Here is a 14,426-nt window from a genome sequence, read left to right as displayed (position 1 = left end):
ACTGATGTGCATTCATCAGGAATGGACACTTGTTTCTTACACAATTTCACTGTTTCTTGTATAACTGATGTGAGTTTCTCTACGTCAGTTTCACGATCTACTCGACTGGATAAGTGTTGACGAAAGAGCTGCCAATTTGTTATATCCACGTATCTTCGTTTCGCAGTGCTTTTTAACCGTGGATGTGATATAAGAATTGGGAAGTGATCATTTCGATGTGTTTCTGCGTCTGTTGTCCACCCAGAGTTGGTCACAAGATCATTAGAGCACAGTGTTACGTCTATACAACTGGCATAGCGATATAAATGCATAAATGTCACAGACCCATCATTCAATAGAGACAGATTGCATATTTCCGCGGCGCATTGAACGATATTCCCACGTGCATCACAGTGGTTACTCCCCCATGTTACGTTGTGTGCGTTAAATTCACCACATATGAAAATATTTGATCTTGTGATGCTAAAAATATTAATCAAATTATTAGTCGTAATACGTCTCGATGCTTGCAGCTATATTCTTACGATTGTTATACATTTTTTGCGAGATATATTTTGCAGGCAACATATTCAAGAAAATCCGAACTGCTTGATTGAATAAGGTGAGAGGGCAAATCTTTTTGAACGCAGAGCATTGTTCTACTGTTTCCTGATGGACGAGATGATTTATATATCATGTAATTAGAAATACTAAAATCATCCCCTACACCAGCCTCTTGTATGCACAATACAGGGAAGCTGTATTGTGCAACTAACTTGCGAAATTCGGCAGATTTGGATCAACGGCTATTAGCGTTCCACTGAAATATTACGACATTTTCGTAACGGCTATTCATATTTGCCATCCGGTAGCACTGATGTGGATAGTTGGTTCATTAAGGCTCCATAGACAACAGTACCTTTACCTTTGGAAGCTTGTTCGCCTGAGGTAGAGCTGTGACTATTGCTCGAATTATTTGCAGCAAACTGCATAGGTAGAATCATCTCTCTAACACTGAGTGACGCGGTGTTATCCTGGAATGTCGATCTTCCGGCCGCCGTTTGCGGTGATCACTGAGGGGTGTTCTGAGAGGATCGCTGAGGTTGTCCTAGGTTAGGTCGCTGATATTGTTGTGATGTGTGGTCTGCAGTGGCGGTAGCGGAATGATGACTCCGCTATCTCTGGGACCCTTGCCCAGCTGGTTGCTTTAATGCCGACGCATACGATGGTTGTTTTGATTTTTGTTCAGTTGCTGTAAACTGGCGATTTTTTGCTGTGCTTACTGCATCAAGATTCGGAAGAGGCTCCTAGTGTCGTGGTGGCTTACCATGAATTAGTTCATGTTTGCGTAGCATGGATGCGGCCTTATTCTGTGGACATCCTGAGAAGGAAGCCGTATGGTTACCCGCACAATTTGCACATTTAGGCTGTCGTACAGACTTGCATTCAGTGTGCTCATGGTTCTCGGAGCAGATTTTACATCGAAGTGACCCGCGACAGTTTTTTTCCAGGTGTCCAAACCTCTGACAATTATAATACCTCAACGCAGGACCAAGGTACTCTTCCACCGGGTGGCTGGTGAACCCCGAGCGGATTCTCTGAGGCATAGGCTTGTCATCTCTGAAGTGAAGGATTAGACTGTATAAAGAGCGGGATTTAACTGTACCATCCTCCAGACGGTAGTATCTTGCTTGGCGGTGGACTGATATTACTCCAAAATCTTTCAAAAAATCGAGCAGTTGTCCTTCAGTGTATTGAAGTGGCACGTGATGAATCTTCTCGACATTTTGAGTGTACGAAGCCGGTATGTAGGGCTTAACTCGTAGTCCTGCTACTTCCTGGAGTAAAAGCAGGTTTTTCGCCGATGCCATTGAGGCAACAGACACTGAGAAACTGCTGTCTCTGTTTACGCGGAACATCTGAACTTTTTACTTTGCCGCCGACACAATTTGGATTCACTTGCCAAAAATTGTGTCCTTCTTCTAACGGTCGGAACACCACTGGGATTCCTTCACTTTTTTTTGTTTTGTAGGTCACAGATGTGAAAGGTGCTTCATCACACTCAATGTCTTCATAATCGCTTAGGTCATAGTTTGAAGTATTGTCGTTATCTTGATTGTGAGTTTCCTCAAGTCGAGGTCTCTTGCTCTCACCTTCGCTGGGTTCCACCATGGTCACCGGAGGCGGGCCATCAGCACCTTGATGTTCAAGGACTAGCCGTGCTGGCTTGATATCATTCGCATGATGCACGTTGGCAGAATCCTGGACGCGCTCCTGCGTTGCACTCATGTGCCCCAAAACACGCTGGCGGTTATAGGGCTCGTGCCGCCGTTCTCGGCTGCCTACCACCGTAGCGGTTGGAGACACTCCGACGGAGGAGGTAGTGAAGGCTTCGTACCTGGTTTCAATAGGCTCGTAGGTAGCTACACTTCTCATTCAATTGCTGAGTAATGGAGTCCAGGCACAATGTAAACAAATAGTAAAACTGAAGTAAAAGGTGAGCAGCAAACAACAGGGCCAGCGCCTCGGAGGACTTTTGGACTTTTTGACGCGTTTATAGCACTAACTTCATTTTACTTCCCCCGCCGTATGAATTTCGTATATTTATTCCGCTTCAGCTTTAGTAGACGCCGTTTCTTCAAGCAAGCGGGAGTCGAACTCAACGCAACTGCCCGTCCCTGTTGATAGGCCTCCACCACTGCTGGTGTAGTACCGCCCGAGGAAATAAAATATGTAGAGCAAAGCGGAAGTTGTTGACATGTTAGGCTGACAACGTGTAGGGAGGTGCATTAGGTAGAGAACAATCAGAATGGTCGCAGAGGTTGTCCGGCATCATAGTTGAATAGTCTGCAGAATGGAAAATAAAGGCGCGCGACAAGTTCGTTCTGTTTGGGGACCTAAAGAGCAGTTGCCTGCGATTTCGTTGTCACGTGCATTCTATTCTGCTTGATTCGCAGTGTGGTAACAACAGGTGCAAAGGTAGATAAAAAGATTATCAAAGTACTCTTCAGGGTACTAACTCCTTTGTTCTCCCCCAGTATGAGGATAAATATTTAAGTCAATGATGTATGGGTTGTTCATTCCACCTTCCCTTTCTGAAGTACGTAGAAGCTGCACTCACCTGTACTAGTTGACCAAGTTGTCAGTCCACTGCTGCCACCTAAGGCACCACCTAAGCCACCGCCTGAGCCACCAGCTAAGCCACCACCCGTGGAACCTGAAATTATGTAAAAAAATTGAAGGGCCTTCTTGGAAGCAACGGGCCGGGCGCGTGCTTGTTCCTATTTTACCGTAGGGTACCATGTGACAGCAGTTGTCTGCCTTCCACAGCAGCGGACATGCTTGACTCGACTCATGCATGCTCGACTGGGAAGATGCTCGGTTTGTCCGACCATCGCCATGGTGGGACCAGGGACGCCCACAGTTTTTTTTTTTTTTTCGAATAACTAAAGGGCCCCCTTGCGCGATGAAAAACCCAACAAACAAGTGCCTTGCCAGGAGACATCTCTGCCCATTAGAAAATTCTGTGGGTTTGCGGCCCCATTGGGACTCAACCCAAGTACGTCCCGCATACGAGGTGGATGCTCGACCATTTCGTCAGCGCTTGTTGTCTAACCACTAGAGTTACTCTACTCATTTAATTGGTCTACTCACTTATATTAGCACTGGAATTCTCTGTAAGAAAACTATAGTGCCACCTTAAGAGGTGTACAACGATTTATAAACATTTGGACAATGCTAACAGGTTCCTCCGCAACCGGAAGAACATAAAGCAGCAGAGTGGGGATGTTCGGACAACTTTAGTTGTCTACCAGGACATGCAAGACACGCTCGCCTCGCAAGCGCTTCGCAAGCGCTCGCGAATATGCAGGGCGTGGTCTCGATCCGCGCTAACCGAGAGCCTAGATGAAACGGCATCGCGATAAAATTTTGATGTCTTTTTTAAGGGTGCAGCTGAGCTACATTCACCTGAAGCTCCCGTCCCAGAGCCTAGGGACCATGATGCGCCAGTGCCACTTGTACTTGTTCCTGCAGAAGAACAAAAAAGTTCACTTTGTCTATTTGCATTTCTGCAAGTACGATTATAGAAACTTTATTCAAACATGGTCTATCGTTTCCCTGGCTGCAGCATGTTGTTCTCCGCAGCACCGCAGACCTAGCAAAAATATTTAAACCAATCGGAGATGTCGAAAATGACTTTAAAAATGTATTCCTTATTATCCTTTAGGACTGTATTATCAGTTTAACCTGCGTATTACTTCTCTACAAGGTTCTCGAGAAATCCATTGCTTTTGCATTCTAGGGAACTTCGTTGATTATTGCTCCACCTCGAAACCCGTGTTTGGTTCTGGTCACCGTGTTTCTTTGTGCCCGGTATCCACATTGGAAACCTATAAAAAAACTGAACACTCTAGGCTCGTCGTTCGCATAGCTTGCGCCTTTTATAATTAACGTAATTTTTGTAGAAATTGGCAGTGTTTGCTTCCAGCGCTCGAGCTGTTGGTTATTTAGGCCTTTAGCTTTCTGCTATTTGTTAGCCTTTTCACTATTTATACAGATGAGGGACTTGCTCTCAAAGGCAGTCGCTTTGAATGTAATATTAGAGCATGGAAAAGCCCTTTACTTAGCAAAATTCGTTTTTGAAAATGCCAAAATACATGCAGCATTACGCCACAGTCTGGTATTGCATGCGTGAGTTTCCGCTTATTGGAAATATGAAACTGCAGCATATGTCTCATTTCCCCGGCGTTCTTTTCTTTAAAAGGTTTTGACACCCACCCTCGGTAAGTGCTTGAACCGTTCCGTTTTTGTGAGAATGAGAACAATAGCGAAGTCATTATAGTTGAGCCAGTTGAGACAGCGCGCATCAGCAATAACGAATAACTATTAATAGTGCCGTGATGAGTTAACAATCCTCCACGCACAAACGCAGCCTCGCACCGACCTTTAGAGCTCAAGCAATGGCGTCTACATAATGCACAATTGAACGCCATACTTCTCGGTGCAGTTATGGTAAAGTTGATTGGCTAAGTTTTTATTGCAACGAATGATGCCATTTGAATCAGAGAAGAGCTGCCGTCACAAAAACATCACAATCTGCATAACTATAGGCACGTTGCACCAGCCATATGGTGCAGGAACTCTCCGTATTTTCATGGACACAGGTCAGTAGGGTTGTGGAGGAAATTAAACGACATTACTAACGCCAATACGTCGAATCGTCCCGCTAGTACGAGTAATGGGCCATATCCAGCCTTGGGAACTTTCGTGGTACTTAGTTCGAAAAGCAAGCCCAAGCTAGCCCAATGATATCAATTGGGCTAGCACAGCCGATCCTGCGCACTTTTCGCTCAGGGGTATGCGATCACAGTGTTATCAAGAATGCTACTCACGTCTTTACAATATTGCTTTCTCCGTTCGTGAGGCTCTGGGTTTTGGCGGTGTTGTGAACTTAGAAATCTTTAACCTAAGGTGTTTAAAAGCTCTCGTTCTAAGCTAAGAGCAAAAGATTAAGCATGATGACGGCTGTGGGGGGAGGGGGTGCGCTTCTGTCCGTTCTTCACGAATAATCAGTTAACGCATTGGTTGACTGTTGTTCTCGCCGGCGACTTCCCGGCGACGTCAACGGTACAGGCTGATGCCACAATGGGCACGAGTTATCATGATAACTACTATGGGGGAAATTAGAAAGCGAATAAATGCGCATTTTGCACACACGTTCTAGGAAGTGCTGTGAAAAGTCTTGGTCACAGCACAATTCAGCTTCAAAGATCGCAGGGTGGCGAAAAGAAAGCAGGAACGCTATCCATATGTGAGTGACAAAATGATTGATAGAAATCACCCACGAACGCAAAATAAGAAATGAAACATATTTAACACGGGAAAGTGGAACTGTGAACAAAGGGGTATATTATGGGTTAGCTGATTTCAGTTTGTGCCAGGTGCCAGTGCTTAGGAGTAGAAATTAGTGTGCGAAGAGCGGGGTAGCAAAACAATGCCGTAGGTATCACACCATTATGAAAATTATGTGATGGAGATGTTTCGCTACATGAAGCACTACAGGAGGCTTAGCTTTTTATGGAATGAGCGGCTATACTTACCCCAGCTACCGCTAACACCTGGTAATGTTAAATTGGCGCCTCCGTGACCAAGGGAAACAGTTGCTGAAAAGGAACAAAGATAGTGAACAGCTGCGCAACCGGTGGTCTAAAAGCTTTCTTAATATATATATATATATATATATATATATATATATATATATATATATATATATATATATATATTGTCGCAGATGTCCCTCACTAACAAAGTTCGGCAAAAGTGCAAGGGCACAAATGTTGTTTACAATACAATTTTCTGCAATCTTTTGACACACACTAGAACATACATCCTAACATAATGGGATAACTAGAAAGAAGGTAAGAACAATGCGTCACACTTGCTCCGTTTAGTCGCTTTTTATAGTATGGTACGCTACAGTAATCGGTGCACCAAATAGCTCAAACTGTTGCAGTTCGCATTCAATTCGTTTAAATTTCTTTTAAATACGAAACACTATTGTTGTTGGTCCTTCATGGGATACTTGACGCTTGCCCTAAATTATGCCTGCGAATGACCCGCTGTATTTTAAAAGCCATCTGCGTCGGAGACAGAGTCCGCCGTGCGCTGTGTTTTTGCGGCTAAGTTCGCGTTGATGCGAGCCGAAAAACGAAGGTCAATTAGCTCGCGGCCGCGCTTCCTCACTCCAGTGTTCTGACAGCGAATTTACGCGGTCATCGAGTGAGATATGTTCATGTTCGCTTGTGCGCGCGTGACACCATGCTTGTTGACTGAGTTAGTATGCCTAAGTTTATAAGTTAATGCGTCTGATGAAACTATTATGCTTGCTTCGTATAGCTGTCCACTAACTTGCTATCGCCATCGATGCTTCGCCTCTCGGGCGAAACTGCGATTTTTTGCAAGTAAATTTTAGTGTCCCTCTTGAGCGTTTCAAAGACAGGTTGGATCTGCAAATAACTCATAAAATGTGGCAGGCTGGTGTGCATGGAGTGCTCTAACCTGCACGCCCTTGAGCGAAAATGTCGAGCCTTAAAGATGCTACCCGGGTATTTCAGTGAGTTCATCCAGTCTCTACCGAAGATATAGTGTAAAAATCTCCCCGTTTCCTATTCTCTTCAGTTAAACATATTTGAGCAAAGTTGTTGGGAGATTTGTTAGATGTTCAAGTAGAGGAAAAATGAACACCAAAAAAAGAACACCGACAAGGAAAACGACAAAATGACAGCACTCATGCAGTCGTCTTCCTTGTCTTACTTCTTCCTAGAGCGAGAAGAAAGGGAACAGAAGGGCCCGGTATTTAGTAATCATATCATAAGAAGCCAAGAAACATAGACACCAAGAACAACATAGGGGAAATTACTTGTACTTACTAATTAAATAAAATAACTGATAAATTTGGCGTCATAATTTATGATTTCTTTAATTTATTTAGCTATTACAAGTAATTTCCCCTATGGTGTCCTTGGTGTCTGTATTTGTTGGCTTCTTATGATCTTCATAGCGCGTAGCTCTTAGGCGCCGTTCTTGCGGCCTGCGTCGATCGGCATCGGCGGAAGCGAACGAACGATCGCAACGGATGAAATAGCGAACGCGGAGCGAAGCGGGGGATGCAAAAAAATGCATTGACGATTACGATACTGCTTAGTGCGAAATTTGAGCGCAGATCTATACGTGTTTTCATTGCGCGACATTTTGGCTGGCGCGGACAATCTGTCTCTTGCGGCACGTTCCAAATGGAGCGAAGTGTGGCGTGACTGCCGAGAGGCAGCAGCGCGTGGTGGACGCGCGGTCGCGATTCACAGCAGCGGCCGCAGACAGACCTCCGCTCATGCAGCGCTTTGGTGAACCGACGACGCGTAGAGTACCTCGATGCGCGCGCCCCCGCGAACGGAGCGGATGCGAGCGAGCGCATCGAGGCAGCCTAACGACGCGCGCTGCTCTGAAACCATCGAGGAGCCATCGTCGCCATAGGCCGCCTTGCGCGGCACTTCGCTTTTTTTTCTCACGCTTTCGCCATACCCTCCTCCCCCACTTTCCGCCTTATGCTACCGCTGCGCCTTCACCGTCTTTCATCGCCCGCTGCGCTTGTGATTTTCTTGTGATTGTGATTTTGCAGTGATATATCATTCTGGCAGTATTAAATGGCTTGTTGGATACATCTTGCTGCTAATTATATCATTACCTTGTATGTAGCGTTAAACAGGAGGTCCCCGGACAGACCTACTTTGGCACCTCCTCATGTACTGCTCAAAATGTATGCGTGTTTTTCTTTTCCGCAACACAGAAACATGAAACTTAAACTTCAGATGGCGTACAAGCATGCTAAATATTGTTTAACCGAAACTGTCCGGATACGTAATAAAGTGATCTCCAGTGCGCTTTGCTTTCAAGCACATTCTCTAGGTAAGAAGTTGAGTGTATACATCCTTTTTGTTATCAATTGCTCTGTGCCGTTACACTTAAATGAAGTAGCCCATCCATAATTATTTTTAGACCATAGAAGTTTCTGCTGCAGCTTAGTAATGCATGTCCTTACTTTCAAACAGGTTGCCATGCGGCATACATATGGGTACCGAAATGAAACTTGGCCGCCCGCCTAATCCAAAAATTGGAGTACTTGCTTCGAGAACTTATTGTACATTAGTCAAAGTATACTGGGGCCTAGTTCTGGTCCCAGTCTTAAAATGCGAAAACACCCGCGTACTTCGATTTAGGTGCACTTTAAGGAAATCTAGGTGGTCGAAATTATTCCGGAGTCCCCCACTACGGCGTGCCACGTAATCAGATCGTGGTTTTGGCACGTGAGACCCCATTTTAAATTTATTAAATGAAGAGATTCTGTGGTTGTGTCAAGGTTCGCCTGAAGCCCATCCAGCAAGAGCATACCGAAAGAAACGCTTCAAAGGAAGTAGCAACGCATCGTTATATTTCAAGATATTCCCACACAAACTTATGGCCTTGTTTGAATCTTTGAATGCATGTAAAACAGTGCTGATCAAGCAATAAAACGATTGTATCTATTGCGGAAGTGTGGTTAGGGGCTTTTTCTTCAACATAGAGGGTGCGCACGTGCTACTGGTTGAACACTTAAGCTATTATAGAACACATTTACTAACACCGACATTCAGTTTTAATTTCTTTGCGGGAGGTGTCCAGAAACAACTATGGATTTCCTTAAGTTAGCCGAAAATTAATCTGGGATATGATGAATGGGCGAACTGAAGCTAAAGCCGTTAGTGTTCCAGTAGACACTTCATCAAATGTGAAATGCGTCTGCGTTTCGCAAGACCTACTGATAGAAAACTATAAGCGTAACAATACACACGAGAGATGCATGCTGCTTGGAGAACGAGGAAAGTATTTTTCTCCAAAGGGAACCATACAATAACATAGTGGAATGAAAGCCGACACTGCAGCCGCAATGCACGCGTAATCATCGAGCGGCATTATAAAATAATAAAAAATAAATAAAGAAGAGAAAGGAAAGTAATTTATTCTTAAGGCATAAATACATGTCATATGCAATTATGAACCCCATTTGATCGGTCTGAACGCAAATACCACCGCGCGAAGTTGTACGAATGACGCTGCCGAGCAGTATCGCCAGCAGTTTCCAACGGCGCGACCTTGATGCGGCCCAATCCACTTCGACCGCAGCGCCGCCCCAGTATTTTTCCACGTCGGGCGCCTCACTGCCAAGCATGCGCCGGCCCAGCCGCTCGTCCCACTCGACCATATTCTAGTACACTCTAGTGTGCACACAGTAAAGCAGGTGTTGCGTCGCTGACGTCCCGCATAGGTAGCGGCGCCGGTTGTGGCGACAGTTGACTGCTAAGCGAGAGAGTCGGCGATGGAGGGCGCTCGACCGGTGCCTAACGGATGGCGCGGCAGGCCTCGGAAGTACGCCACGGCCGAAGATGCTCGCGCGCGCAGCCGCAGCTAAGCGTCCAAAACGAGCCGAAGAAGCGGAACTTCTGCGAAAGCAGTAGCGTGACGATGCGAGACGGCGCATTACCAAGTGTGCGGCAGGCTTTCGCGTTCACGTGTTACAGGAGTGTAACATGCTGCCGAACTTTTTTTTAAAAGTTAACTAAAATCTTTTTTTTTAAATATTCACTTGTTGAAATTGCAAAATTAAAACAGCGAACTGTGTAGGCCAAACCTGATTAGCAGAAATCATGAGACCAGCATCATTTTTGAGATATTTGTCCCCAAATGTTCCTAAACTATGCATTGGTGCTGCAGTTGATGTTATTCCCAACTTTTTGAGGGAGGCTTTGGGGAACAGGAACGCCCATGTATCTTGTACGATATTTGCAAGCAAATATGCTTCACTCGTGCTCAATTTTACAATTTAACATGTAACCTAAAATGAACAATAAAAAGGTAATTAGTTAATTTCGTAATTATCTATTTGTACTTTATGATTTGTCGTGCAAGGAATGTCCGCACCTTAAAGCGATCCGTCGGAACAAGTGATTTTACAGCTAAATTATTCAGGGGACTTTAAAAATGTTTTCTGCCTTCTAACTAGAGCAATACATAACAGTTGTATATTCATCGCAAGAACGCCTGAATCGGAAGTATTTGGTACGGTTTCATGCCGGTAACACAGCCAAAAATGCCGCAGAATATAAAGCGGAAAGTACAAATCGCGGTTTGGTGTCCTATACCCGTTTTTCGCAAATTCCTTTTTTATAAACGTTTATATATGGGTGTTTGGGTCGTGCCATGTGGTTTAGATCACATCATATGACCTCGTCACAGTACACTAGCAACCATCGTGGCTCGGAGTCTTCCGCAGCTGCTCAAAAATGCTTTACTTATGCAGTTAAGGACTCACTCGTCCACGGAGACATGCAATAGCTCGTTGAAACTAATTTTTGCCAAAATTGTTTGTTGTCTAACTTCATCAGAGCTCCACTGCGAACCGCAGCTCAGCTAAGCCTCACGTGGCGTTGCTAAGCACATTCGTTCCCAAGCCGCTCTTTTGCTTCTGACGTCAGCATCATCGCTCATCGCACGACGGTGGTATAGCGCCAGTCTTTATAGTGGTGGCGCTCGCCCCAAATATTGCAGAAAATTTCAAATTAAATCGAGTGTTTCTGAAAAGGACGTTTGCTAATTATCTGCAACGTCATATCGATTTCATGTCACCAGTAAACAAATCAATGATATTTCTCCGCATTAAGCAGTCCAACCGAATACAATTTTAATAATTCTGACATTTGTTTTAGCGCTGTGCCGCCAAAGTTATGAAATTTGTTCTTTACCGATTTGTGGAAATGTCTGCAAAAAACTTTGAAACCTTAAAGCAAATTTTAGGTTTCAGTAGTCAGTAGGGTTCATATTAAATTCAACTAAGTTTTATTGAAATTCGTTAAGTAGTAAGCTTGGAGAACATTTATGTCTTTCACATATGTTACAGAAAAATTGGAGTCTGCGCCGAGGCAAACATTCTCTTCTTAATGGTTACTCGATTCCGATCAAAATGAATACTGGCACCTGCTTGTTTTATTAGTTAAGAAAATTGTTAAGGTTGTCAATGATACAAAAATAGGCGATTATGCGTAAGTGCATTTTTTTCGGAACTGTCCTTACTGGACATTCGAACACCGACAATTAGGATATTTTGTTTCCTAAAGCTTTGCTCGCAAAGTACGCTTTGTAGAAGCAGGCCGAGAGATGGCGCTATTTCTTACGGAGAACAATACGATCGCATCGTTCGAAAACAACTGATATCCCAGTTGTTTGGCCGGTGCTTGCAAACACAAATTACCGCGTACTCAGTTGGAACGTCTGTAAAGTTTTGGACAATGCGAAGAACTTCAAATGCAAGCGTTGCTTTTGTTACATCCAAGAGTAAAATTTCATCACCATGAAATTCTCATCGTCAGGCTGTGTGACGTCGGGTTCTCTTAACATAAAGCTAAATTTAGGTGCTTCATGATAAAAATTTGCTGCTACGCTTGAAATTAAGTAACTGCGCAGGCGTTGTTGTATAATTCGACATTATTGGGTAGCTACGAACCTTTCCCTCTATCTATTTACTGCCCAGAAACTATTTTCAATATATTGCATTGTCTCTCACCACATAACCCGAGAGCTCTCTCTGCTCGCAAACTTTGCGCACAGTGCATTTGATGGCGTAGTGTATACGTTGAGAAAATGTTGAGACTACCCAGTACAGTAACGCCATGTAATACGTGGACCATGCCAGGCAGTGAGGTTCAGAGCAGATAAATGTAAAACTGTGATCTATTAGTGTTTGCAGCAGCGTTTGTTGACAGATGCTTGGAGTTTTAAGAAGTTTAGCTTCGTAGGCTGTAGCCACTGCAGATAGCCGAAGCTTGGAAAAGAAGGTAGGCCAAAGAGCTGTACAACGTTGGAAATACAATTTTTGCAGGTGCCATGTTACTAGCAGGTGTAAATCTTTGCACATTCTCAATTTTGCATTCTAGACTACAAACTTTACGGCCTTGAAAGCAAGAAAGGCTAAATTAGACTATAACTTCCGTACATACAAAAACGTGCACCGTCATCCATGCCTACGGCAGCACGGTTCTTCGGCGCTAAATATTTTAGGGTTAGGCCTCGCGAGAGCTCTTCTACGTTGAAATTGTCAAAAACGGCTGTGAAACTGTCAATAACGGCTGTGTTGCGGCGTGCTTACCTAATCGACTGAATCCCACGTCCAGAAGACATGCGGCAACGGCAATTAGAAGGAACGTCATTGTTCCTTTTTCTTGCCAGAAACGACGCTCACGGTGGTCAACTTGCTCAGACCTGTTTACACACCCGCCGACCACTGGGGACTGCGTTCACAGCTTGCGAGAAACAGCACTGGCGAGCGGGCTAAAACCTTGAAGAATTGCGTATTACAACATTCATTTTCTCCAGTACAGGTTGCAGCCGCTTTCCTAGCAAGGGTTTCCGCTGTTTTTTGTCCTGAACAATAATCCTAAAGTTCACAGTATTTTGTCCATTGTTCAACGCCGGCTGTCGAGCACACCACTGCTGGCCGATAACGTATCGAACTTAAGGTATTGTATGTTGTAGTTTATTGTTGCAGTATTAAAACAGAGCCAGTGTCAGAAAGGGCAACACTGAAGGCATCTGGCTTCGTAGCTGCCCCAGCCGTCGGTGGCCAGCTGGACAGATGAACTGCACCGCGTCGGGAAAGAAGAGGTTTGAGAGGAAAAAAAGTGAAGACTGCAACAAATTAATAATAATAATAATTTTTATTGCAGAAAGGAATACAGAGTACAGGAAACGGGTCTGTCAAAGCCACCAGTGGCTTGAGGGACTTGGCCCGGCAAGTCATAATAATAATAATAATAATAATAATAATAATAATAATAATAATAATAATAATAATAATAATAATAATAATAATGTTATTCAGTCAATCAATCAATCAATCACATGTTTATTATAGTGCCCAGCAACAGCTACGGCACCTTCGTACTGGTGCACTGAAAAAGTAATACGCGAGACACAATGTACAGGGAAGAGAAATGTGGTTAAAAAAAAAGAACACGATGGCACAGAGAAACAAATAAAGAAAAAGAAAACGGGAAGGCTACGTAAAAGGCAGTTATTAATGCGACCTGAATATCGAAAAGACAGGAAATAAGCTCTGAAATACGTCAGTGCATGAGAATATTTAATACATGTTTTTTCGTAGCCGATCCATAGGACAGGCTTTAGTGCAACAAGGCCGCGCGCAAAACTCGCAATGTGGCCTGGTATACTTTTGCTGCATGGAATATTGCGTATGATGAAGAAGCTTTGGACAATGCATAATGCCATGGGCTGCCTTGTAGTGGAACAGAAGGTGTGAATTAATGCGTCTCATGTCAGAGGGCTGCACTGTGGTCGCCAGAACGGCAAACGCAGTGCTTGAAAAATATTTATCATTTTATTCTGAACGCGTTAAATCAGGTCAGAATTAGATTTGCACGTTCCGGCCCCAAACACCAGAACCATACTCTAGTAGTGGAAGGCACGCAGTAGAATACAATTTCAGAAAGGAATAGCGGAGTGCAAGTCATGCGATATACAAAAAACAATGCCAAGAGCGCTAAGGCCACGTTTTGTTTCCCGAATTCTTAGCGTGATAAGAGAAGATTTGCCTTTTGTCGAAGTGCGCACTAAGGTCTTTCATTTCATTGACACCGGACAATGGGGCATCGTGAAGGGTGATTAAAAATTGCGCATGGTGTGTTTCTTACCTAAAACCCAACATCATAGTTCTGGAAGAGTTTAAGAGTAGCTTATGTCTATGGACCAGTTTGAAAGTAAAAACATGTATTTTTGGAAGTCAATGCAGTCGTGAACTCACTTCACAGTCTTAAATAGTTACAAGTCGTCAATATTTAGACGGA

The 14,426-nt window shown here is 44.0% G+C and overlaps 1 protein-coding gene across 13 annotated transcripts in view; it reads right to left on the bottom strand.

Moving 5' to 3' along the window:
* Positions 1–12,910, bottom strand: part of LOC119457760 (uncharacterized PE-PGRS family protein PE_PGRS54-like) — a 194,495-nt gene extending 181,585 nt beyond the window's left edge. For 7 of the 13 annotated variants that reach the window (XM_049670386.1, XM_049670388.1, XM_049670387.1 and 4 more), the window contains exons 1-4: positions 12,713–12,883; positions 6,081–6,143; positions 3,949–4,008; positions 3,101–3,196 (exon numbers count right to left, since the gene is read on the bottom strand). In XM_049670386.1, coding sequence (XP_049526343.1) covers positions 3,101–3,196; positions 3,949–4,008; positions 6,081–6,143; positions 12,713–12,773 — 280 coding nt within the window. In that variant the 5' untranslated portion in view covers positions 12,774–12,883. Of the gene's footprint in view, positions 1–3,100; positions 3,197–3,948; positions 4,009–6,080; positions 6,144–12,712 lie in introns of all 13 variants that reach the window. The other 6 variants (XM_037719449.2, XM_049670391.1, XM_049670394.1 and 3 more) reach the window with 5 other exon arrangements.
* Positions 12,911–14,426: the final 1,516 nt, after the last annotated feature.

This window comes from Dermacentor silvarum, chromosome 7 (assembly GCF_013339745.2).
Source record: "Dermacentor silvarum isolate Dsil-2018 chromosome 7, BIME_Dsil_1.4, whole genome shotgun sequence".
Taxonomy (NCBI): domain Eukaryota; kingdom Metazoa; phylum Arthropoda; class Arachnida; order Ixodida; family Ixodidae; genus Dermacentor; species Dermacentor silvarum.
This window is presented reverse-complemented; position numbering and strand designations above follow the sequence as displayed.